The sequence below is a fragment of the Arachis hypogaea genome, chromosome 18 (genome assembly GCF_003086295.3).
Source record: "Arachis hypogaea cultivar Tifrunner chromosome 18, arahy.Tifrunner.gnm2.J5K5, whole genome shotgun sequence".
Lineage (NCBI taxonomy): Eukaryota > Viridiplantae > Streptophyta > Magnoliopsida > Fabales > Fabaceae > Arachis > Arachis hypogaea.
In genome coordinates this window covers 98,655,760-98,666,404 of record NC_092053.1, presented here as the reverse complement: position 1 = coordinate 98,666,404, position 10,645 = coordinate 98,655,760, and the positions used below count along the sequence as shown (strand labels likewise).

The 10,645-nt window shown below is 32.8% G+C and overlaps 1 protein-coding gene across 4 annotated transcripts; it reads left to right on the top strand.

Moving 5' to 3' along the window:
- Window positions 1-339: 339 nt before the first annotated feature.
- On the top strand, window positions 340-3,451 carry LOC112769082 (myb family transcription factor IPN2). 4 transcript variants are annotated; one of them, XM_025813488.3, is made up of 6 exons: window positions 340-718; window positions 1,132-1,208; window positions 1,419-1,476; window positions 1,647-1,713; window positions 1,917-1,959; window positions 2,316-3,451. In XM_025813488.3, the coding sequence occupies exons 1-6, from the start codon at window positions 541-543 to the stop codon at window positions 3,009-3,011; spliced, it is 1,119 nt and encodes a 372-aa protein (XP_025669273.1). In that variant the 5' UTR covers window positions 340-540; the 3' UTR covers window positions 3,012-3,451. The 4 variants fall into 4 exon arrangements, with proteins under 4 accessions (XP_025669273.1, XP_025669272.1, XP_025669271.1 ...); XM_025813487.3 differs by having other exon boundaries at window positions 361-718; window positions 1,419-1,485; XM_025813486.3 differs by having other exon boundaries at window positions 402-718; window positions 1,890-1,959.
- Window positions 3,452-10,645: the final 7,194 nt, after the last annotated feature.

The window sequence follows — 10,645 nt, the reverse complement described above, 5'->3', positions numbered from 1 at the left end:
CAAAGTAGTAGTAATTGAAGAAAGAATTACTATTACTGTAATAGTTTAACAAATAATAATCTTGTAATTTAAAAGTCTAAGCACATCAAAAAGTGTACATTTATTTGATATTTATCAACAATACTACAAGACCAACAATTATTATTATTTTAAATTAATACTTAGTTAAGAATAATTTATACTTATATTTTTAAGAATTTATATACATAAAATATATAATTTATATTTATACTTATCAAAATTTGTATATATGATAAATCAAAATAATTTATATTTATATTGATTAATTACTACTAAAATTTGATGTTTAATTGAGAGAGTTGTTTTAAGAAAGATACCGTAGCTGGTCCGTTGCCATATGCTAATAGCTTTATAGCTGAGAAGGGAAAAGCCATATACATACATAGCAGATAGCACCGCCCTCTCTCCTCTCTTCTTCAAAAGCGCACCCTATTCTCTTCTCCCCTATTCTGCATATCGCATTTGTTCTTCTTGAATCTCTTGAGAGAGAGAGAGAGAAAGAAAGAGAGAAAGTAAGAGATGGAAAGAATGTTCCCTCCAAAGAAGCCCTCAACTATGAATTCCCATGACAGACCCATGTGTGTTCAAGGCGACTCGGGTCTCGTTCTCACCACTGACCCCAAACCTCGCCTCCGTTGGACCGTTGAACTCCATGAACGTTTCGTTGATGCTGTTACTCAGCTTGGTGGCCCTGACAGTACTATTCCCTTCCTCATCTCTCTTCTTCTTCTTCTTCTTCTTCTTAATTTCTGGGTACCCGTGGTATCATGGATTTTTCCTTTTTCGATGATAATTAAACGCTCGGCTCTCAAAAGAAAAAATAATTCTAAAATGCAAAACTAAATATGTAACCTTTAACTTCCTTTGTTCTGTTGTATTGGATTTCAATTTGTTTACTCCTCTCTGATCTATTAGAGAGTGGTATATTTCAATATGGTTTCGAAGATCGTCACTAACATCTACTTTTGTTGAGTTTTTCCGCAAGCTAGACAAAATAGTAGTTAAATTAAAGATATATGAAGATGTTAATTATTACATGTGTATATATTATTTGGGTATGCATAATATCAATCTTTAACAAATAGTCTTTTTATTTATTTTAATTTGCAGAGGCGACTCCTAAAACCATCATGAGGGTTATGGGTGTGAAGGGTCTCACACTTTACCACCTCAAGAGCCACCTTCAGGTTTGAATTGAATAGAAACTAAAGAATTAAATCATATAGTTTTAACATCCTTTTTTCCTTTTGCTTTTTGTTCACAACACTTTTGTTGTTACACAAACAACTACACATACTCCCGGTTCCTCAGATTTTGTCATAACATATATGTCTCTCTCTCTCTTTCTAATTTCCTTTAACTTTTTGTTATTTGTTTGTTTGCATTTTCGTATATAGAAATTTAGGCTCGGTAAGCAGCCCCACAAGGAATTCAACGATCACTCGATTAAGGATGGTATGAGAGGTGACTCACTCGATCTTCTTTCTAGGGTTCTTCCATTTTATTTATTTATTTATTTATTTATTTTTTTTTTTTTGCTCTCTTGAACATTTTATTATATGATGCGATCTTCTATAGACTTCATCATGATGATAATCTCTTTAATCTTTTTGCACTCTCATCAGCTTCGGCAATAGAACTGCAACGAAACACTGCCTCGTCTTCTGCCATGATTGGCCGCAACATGAACGAGTATGCATCACTCACGCTTCTATATATTATGCTCTTCAAGTTTCAAGTTTGAACACAAGCATGCAAAGCAAGTTTTTTTTTTTTTTTTTTTGAAGAGAATTTTCCTTTTTTTTTTGTGGGTATTGAGTTGGGGAATTCGGGTTTTCTTGTATGTGTTAAAAAAAACTATGAAACAGTAACTCACACATGGTTGATGCGATTAGGATGCAAATAGAGGTGCAGCGAAGACTCCATGAACAACTTGAGGTAAGCACAAACCAATCCTTTTTCAAATATATAAATACGTCTTAAAAATAAAATAGGTTCTCTAAAGAAAAATACCGGGTAAATAAATTATTTTTGTATCCAAAAGTTTAATCAAATTTTTATTCTTCTTCTTCTTTTTATATATTTCTTTTTTTCTTCTTCAATTAATAATTTTGATTATAGGCTAAATTACATATAACATCAGTCTTCTATAAAAAAAATGAATACATGTTTAGCAAATTAAGACATTTTGTAAAAGAGATAGACATAATTTCTTTCTTTAAAAAGATAAAATGGTGGTTTGTATTACATATATCTAGTATGGCGATTTAGGTCGACGTATATATATATGGCAGGTGCAAAAACATCTTCAGCTAAGGATTGAGGCACAAGGAAAATACATGCAAAGCATATTGGAAAAGGCGTATCAAACCCTGGCAACTGAGAACATGGGGGCGGTGGCGGCAGCGGCAACGAACATGAAGGGGATTGGAGGAGGAGCCCATGGAATCCCTGACATGGGTGTCATGAAGGACTATGGTTCCCCTCTAAACTTCACATCTTTCCAAGACCTTGACATCTACGGCGGCGGAGGCGGAAATGACCAAATTGACCTTCACCAGAACCTGGAGAAGCCAACCCTTGACGGTAGTGGATTCCTTCCAATCAATGAGGGTCTTTGCCTTGGTGGGAGCAATAACAGTAGTAATAACAAGAAGAGGCCAAACCCTTATGGTAGTGGCAACAACACTGGGAAAAGCCCTTTGATTTGGAGTGACGATCTTAGGCTTCAAGATTTGGGAACAGCTTCTTCATGCCTTGGTGATGATTCTTTGTTCAAAGGTGAACAAATCCAGATGGATCATAGAGGAACTCATGAGATTGATCCAATGGCTGAGATCTATGACACAAAGCCTGTTCTTCAAGGTGCTGACGGAGATAACAAGAAATTTGATGCTTCTATGAAGCTTGAAAGGCCTTCACCGAGAAGGATGAGTCCTATGATCAGCACTGGAACCATGGCACAAGGTAGAAGCTCACCATTTGGATGAGGATGCTTCTCGATTGTAATTGATTATGATGATGACGACTTAATTTTCATTTGACGCTGAAAATTAAATAACTCTCTCCGAATAGTATCATATATCTAGGGTTTTTTTCGAGTTGGGGTATTTTGGTCAAATTAGAAGCTCATACGAGGGTTATTTCCTCCTCTCATCAAGTACTGTTTATTATTATGTGGGTATAATGCCGTTTGCATGGCGAAGTATATGAGTCTTATTATTATTATTATTATTCTAATTCTAACTTTTATTAGTATAATTATCGTATAAGCACAAGTGATTATGTGCTTGAAATGTGAGCATTATTCTCACTTGGTTTTCCAACTTCATCTAGTTTTTCGTAATTTTGATGATTGGTTTTTATGTATGTATGTTTGTATGCTGAGCTTGCTTCAATATTCAATATTCAATTATTGTTTATGGGAAAATTGGTTACTTGCATGTTGTTATGATGATATGTGTGAAAAATTCGAGGATATAGAGATAACTTTTCTTCTTTTTAACCACGTTGGTGGTCTTCTCTTTATATCTCTTTTTTCTTGGACCCCCACTTCTCTACTGATTTTTTTTTTAGCCTGACATCATTTATGAAACATTCTCTGCGTCACTACTAAGCAGTTTCTAGCTTCCTAAAATATATTTATTCGCTAAGATCGATGCTATTGCTATGTGGTGATTAATACTATTTTTTTATTTGTAAAATAAATTCAGGTTGCTTCAAGTATAGTGTGTGTCTTGGGAGCGCTCTTCTAAATTCCAATAATTAAGTTCTAATCATGAACAACCCGTGTTGTTACATTATTTATATTGACTGTAAAAGTAAAATAAAAAAGAAAACAAAAATTGAAATTATTAAAAGATAGACTGAATTTTCGTATTACTGCAATATTTAATTTAATATTCTCTCCTGGGATTTGGCGGTGTTTTTTATAAGGTGACCTAGCTTTAATTGCTAAATTCAAGTAATTCGGTTAAACCTTTATATATAACGGTTAGGGACATTAATCATTATTAGTTAGTTAGAACCAAGTTAGTTATGCCCAATGATTGAAGACAAATCTCTCGGGAAAATAGAACAACCCCAAATTTTTCTTATTATTATTCAATATATATTTTTAAAATTTTTAATGATAAAAAGATAAAACCGGGCCTCCAAGCATGTAATATGGAATTTGGAAAGATAGGAGCAGTGAAGAAGGAGAAAAGGTTAAAAGAGAAGAATAATTAACTTTAAAATGCTAAGTCATTTTCCTAGAGAGAGAGAGAGAGAGAGAGAGAGAGAGAGAGAGAGAGAGAGAGAGAGAACACCTTTCAATTGAAGTTCCTAAGGGGATTGAGTTAGTTGATGAAGCCGACAGAGAGTATCTGTCTTTCAATATCTTTAACTCTTCTTTACTGCTCTATATTCCTTGGGAATATGGTGATCGGGACAACAAAGTTGCATCTTATCATAGAAGATTTCACTTTGAAATTTACTACCTTTTCTTTTTGTCTATCTTATGAAGTTTCTACATTTACACATTATCTTTATTCTTTAATAATACATACACTACAACAAAGTACCAAGTTAGAGACAATTTTTTTATTATTATTAATGTTTAACGATAGTTTTAACCATTGCTAAAATTTTTCGCGACAATTACAGAATTATCTCCAATTTGACCAGCATCGTTTGTGTATTTAACAATAGTTTTAGACAACCACCCGTAAAATTGATGTTAAATTATTTGCAACAGTTGTAGAGATGCTTAATTGTGACTAAATTGGGACACTTTTTGGGCTACCATTATTGATGGTTTCAAATCGTGGTAATTGATAATAGTGTTTTTAAGTTGCAATAATTTTATGTAGTGATTTTCGGTTATATATATTTATCAACATTTTTAAATTGCCCCAATTTTTCAAAATGTTGTATTGGCAGTTTTAAATTGTCGTTAACACTGAGTTCTCTTTTTTCCTATTATGTTGCTAAATTTTGAGCCACTTCCTATTATCACATATCACTTTCAACCAAATATACTCATTTAATTTCTCAATAAAATAAAATTTTCTTATATAATAAAATATTCAATTCATTCACTAGTCAAAAGGCATATATTAAAACATTCTATACATCAAAGGACTTATATATATGATCAACGATTTAGTTCATCCATTGTTCTCCAAAAATTCATAACTCATCTACCTACGAAAAGTAAGTACTATTACACACATTACGAGTCTTCCATATAGCTATGTGATAAGCAAATATAACATAGAATCTGTAAAAGTGTCAATAATTTTCATAATTTCGAATAGAGAAACCATGAATATTACGATGACAATTATTCAATCATTTTGTGGTTCATATGTAACATATAAGAAAAGCTTAACATCGACAAGTTCGAATCTTCTACCTAATATGAAAACCAAAAAAAAAAAAAAAAAAAAAAGAAGAATTCACTCACAAGCTACATAAATAAAAAATCATGAATTGAAAGGTCATAACCCTCACAAATTAACTTTCTAAACAAATGATGAATTTTAACTAAGTAGGAAAATGGGTGGTAATTGACCCTTTAACAATTCAGAAGAACATTCACTTGTTTCTATAGGAAGTGCATAACTTCAAGTTTTGATATTTAACTGTCAATGATTCATTACTAATACGTAACAGACTTCATAAACTCTCGATCTTAAGCGAGACAGTAATCCAATTATTTAAGATAGACAAACACCAAATTGTATGCCTCGAACATAGCCCAAATACACATTTCAAAATACTTTAACATCCATATGGTTCATTTTTAGAAGCACCCTTCCTAATTTCCTTTTGTGAATCTTTACTTAGCTTTTACTACACAAAAACATTTGCACCAAACTAGTTTGAATTCTAGTTGAATTAAAGCATTTCATCGATAAAGTTGTGTGCTTGTTAAATTAAAAAGAAATAGGAGAATTACAAGGAAAAAAGGATCTACATACCTTAATATACAATCCATAAACCTTAATAATAATAATAATAATAATAATAATAATAATAATAATAATAATAATAATAATAATAATAATAATAATCCAAAACACTACAAATCAAATAGCTACCCAATCAACAAAAAAAAATCAAATAGCTACCTATTCAAAATAAGACTTGGGATTGGCAATTTTTGCAATTGCTTAGACTCTTGATTTACTGAAAATTTGTATTGTGTATATATATGGCTAGAATAATGTGAAAAATGGTGGATGTGTTGTATGGCGTGGTTTTTGAACTCACATGGGTTGGAAAGGAAGAACGAGTGATCAGACAACGAGGTGAGGTTGCCAGCAGCATGTGTTATTGCTTCACAGTGGACGGCGAATGGCCGTGGGTGAAGGCTCGTCTCTTCTCCATGTTCTGATTAGGGTTTGGAAGAACTTCATCTAAGAGTAGAGTATTGTCATATTAATATTATTTATTTTATTGTATAAAAATTGAATTTTTGCACTTAATAATAAAATTGATGAGGTATACTTCTAAGAGTATTTTTTAATTTAATTCTTTTAATTTATTAAATACAATTCATTACGATGGATTAATTATATTAACTAATTAATTTGATTAGATATCTAAGTATCACATAATTTAATATTATGTATATCAATTAATTGAATATAATTGTTAGAGTATAATTAGAATCAATTAGGTCAATTAGCATTATTCAACATATCTGAATATTTATTATAGGATATTATATTTTTATTATTTTGATTCTCTCACTACAAGTAGCGGCGGTTTATTTAGGGATTTGCGGCGGTTTTAAACCGCTTAGAAACGAAATTCCAGCAGTTCCAGAAGCGTCGCCTATTAGGGGGTTGTAATATGATTTTGTGGCGGTTCTAATGAACCGCTGGCACAACCGCTACAAATCAGGTTGAAATTTTGCGGCGGTTGCAGAACCGCCGCTATTTCTGTATTGGATTTAAAAAAATCTGCGGCGGTTTTGCAAATTTATGTTGGTTTTTTTTTTTAAAATTGCAACGGTTTCAAATATAGTATAAGCAATAAATTCTATAAATAAAATGAAACAATATATCTGATAAACAAGGAAGGTAATAGAAGCAGCAACAAATTATAAGTCAATAAAAGTTATACAAAGGTGTGACGATCAAGCAAGATAACAACATCAAGCAAGATAACAAGAAATACTAGGACGAAAACACAGAAACATGCAAATTCAAGAAAATTCACAATATAAGCTACATGTTCATGTTTATAACTAAGTCAGTGCAAGATTCTTTTTTATGTTACTCACTTGGCAGTTAGCATACTTAGCCAGTCTGATAAAGTAGACAATGTACAACTACAAGAAAAGGGCCATGGATTTGCTGGGCATTCTGTATAAAGAAACAAGTGGATTAATTTAACATTCTACAAGTGCATTTGTAACCTAATAGAGAAGGTACTCTACCTGTAGAAAACCAAGCATTGAAACTGAATGAACAGTTTTACCAAGACCCATTTCATCAGCTAAAATGACATTTGTATCATTTCTTCAACTGCAAAATAGAATAGATAGATTCAGAATGCAAAAAGGACAAGCATATCCTATGTAAACCTACAAACATGATAATCACAGAGCTTTCCGCAGAGCTTTCCACCCCTCAACCATTCAGGTTGTTCCTCAAGCTTCCGCAGACTTTCTACACAGTTCATCCATAAAGTAGAAGTTCAAAAATCAGAATTAACAACTTTTACAAGCCAACTAATATCTCTTTGCAGGCATTACAAGAACAAACCTTTGCAACTTCTAATCTTCCAAGCTGTGTTGTGCAAAGAAAAATAGCTGACCTATGATTTAGAAATTCTGAAACTTTCATATGAAAATAAGAGCAACAATCGAACAAAGATGTAAAAAAAGAAATATAGTAGCCTGTGCAGATACTTGTCGCACAAAGTCTGAACTGAATGAAAGATCTTACCATCAATTGCATCGGTATAGTAGCCAAGCATCTCTCTAGCTCTACCTCTTCTAAAATACACTTTGACATTCTGCGGGAAAAGAAAAGACAGGTAATTAATATCAATAAATAATAAAATTTTGCACAGCTACTAGATCTAAGGAATTATAGAATATGCAAGAATCTGAACCTACGTTAGAAGGAGCTTCATATGAAGCAGACTCATGATATTTGGAATTTGGATTATAAGCAAAAGTTGTTTGTCTTCATGACAAGAAAATCAATCATCACAGAACTTTCATAGTTATCCAAGTTCAGGATTGTTTATAGAGGTAAATCACCTTTTTGTCAAGGTTAATTGCTTTTGTACAATCTGCTTCAGCTTGGAGGTAACTGCATATAAAGTTAAAGAATAATAATAAAAGTAAATAAAAAATCATGATGCTTCCTAAATAACTTTTGAGAAGTGAAAGGCAAGGATGATATGCTACCTTCCAAGTTCTAGATAAGCTTGGGACCTATCACTGTCGTATGTTGCATTGTTACTGCTTAGTTTTATGGCTTCCGAATAAAATCCAATGGCTTTCTACCACTGCTTGTCTTTGTAACCTTGATTTTTCTGATTAAGTAACAAACTGAAAAAGTTAAAAAATAAATTAACAAAATAGTAATAATAATACAAGAAGAAAGAAAGAAAATTCAACGTATAATGTACATGGATTCAAATGAAAGATAAGCATGGTTTATAACAACTGAGTTTTAGCAAAAGATGATGTCGTAAAATGTGCTAGCCATGTTGCATAATTATATCAGAACTCATAAAGTGCTGAATTTATCTAAAGAAGTATATAAAATTTGGTCCACTATATGATTAGCATGTGAGCAACAAAATTAATATGATCAGCATGTAAGCACAACTTGGAATAAAATTTACAGACAACCATGCTATAAATTAATATTAATAAATTATACAACTTGGATTAAAAATCTAAAGAAGTATATAAAACTTATAACAAGAGCAACAAATAAATCTAGATTAACGGCTCATGCTAATGCGGTATGTCTAACACTACCATCAATTTCACAAACTTCAAAGCCTTTCTCACTAAAATAGTAATCCAGTATGTCTAACACTTTGGTCCACTGACTGAATATCTAAACCTAAAAGCATTTGGCAAACACAAATAACCATAACAGCTTAGAGAAAATAAAATAATATATTGAGAGACAATCACATAATTGGTGAACATACTTTGTGTTTTCTTGCAAATAACCTTTTCAACAGCCATTCAAGCAAACGAAAATTTTCACATTGTTCAACTATCTCATTTACAGGAGGATAAAGCCCTAAGAAAGCAAAACACAACTTAGTTGAGAACCATAAAGTACCAAACCAATAGAACCTCTAATAGCATGGTACTTACATGAACCATCAAAGGCAGACTCTAAGAGGTCAGGATGGTTACAGACTTCCCTAAGTTGAATAACCAAATTACTAAGCGACTTTATTCCACGTCCTGATGTAAAGCAATACAATACCAAATTGTATTAGTATATTTCACTTTAGTCTTGTGTGATTGTAGATGCAACACAAGAATTTTGAACTGTACCAAATTGAGAACTAAAACAAAAAAGACACCTGAACAAAATTGCAATCCAAATTTGCAGCTGTGTTGTGTACTGTTCTCTCTCGACTTTCTCATGTATGTAAGTATGTAACAATATATATATCAATTTAGTATCTAATTTTCAATTTTCAATTAGGCAAATACTAGCACACTTACACAGTTCTGAATAATGTAAAATTTCAACAATTCTAGTTCTATAAAATTAACAACAGACCTAAAAAACTAACAACAAAGAAAGTTGATAGCAACAAAATAAATAACAGTCCAAAGGCAGAATAAATTTTTAGGTGACATGAAAATTTACCAAGTATATATACAACAGTCAGTAACAGCAACAACTTATCAAAACAGAAAAACATCAGTAGCAGCATTAAGCAACTATTAAATATTTGAGTAAAAAAATTGTTAGATATTTGAAAGTGGAAACCCATCAATTGGAGCTGTTGAACGGTAAAGGGTACATGTCAATACTTTATATCAATTATTAAAACAACGCAGAGAACTGTTTCGATTCCATCAGACCAACCCAAAAACACAATAGTGGTACCTTCAAATCCTTTAACTCTATACAGGAACAATTAACTTCAATTAATAGAAGATATAGACAAAATCTAAATCAAATTAACCTGAAAGCATAATCTGAACCGAGAAGATATAGACAATTTTGATAAAAATAGGGAACAAATTGGATGGAAGAACGAACCAGGGGAGAGGTCGCGATAGCTCAGATCGCGCACGATAAAGGAGGGAGTAAGGGGTGGAGGAGAGGGGTACGGTCGAGAACGGTGAGAGGAGGATGTCTGGGCAACCACGCGATTGAAAGATGGCACAGATGCACACGGTGGAGCAGAGAACAGGGGTGGGTTTCGCACACCGTGGAGGAGGGATTAGGGGTTTCACGCACTGTAGAGTAGAGGGGAACGGTCGATGGCGGTGAGAGGAGGATGGGTCGGCAGCCACGCGATTCCAGGGTGACACAGCGGCACACAGCGGAGCAGAGAACAGGGGTTTGCGCGCTTCCACTCTCCTTTCGCAGGTTCCTGTTTTTCTTGATTTTGGGTAATCTGATCAGAT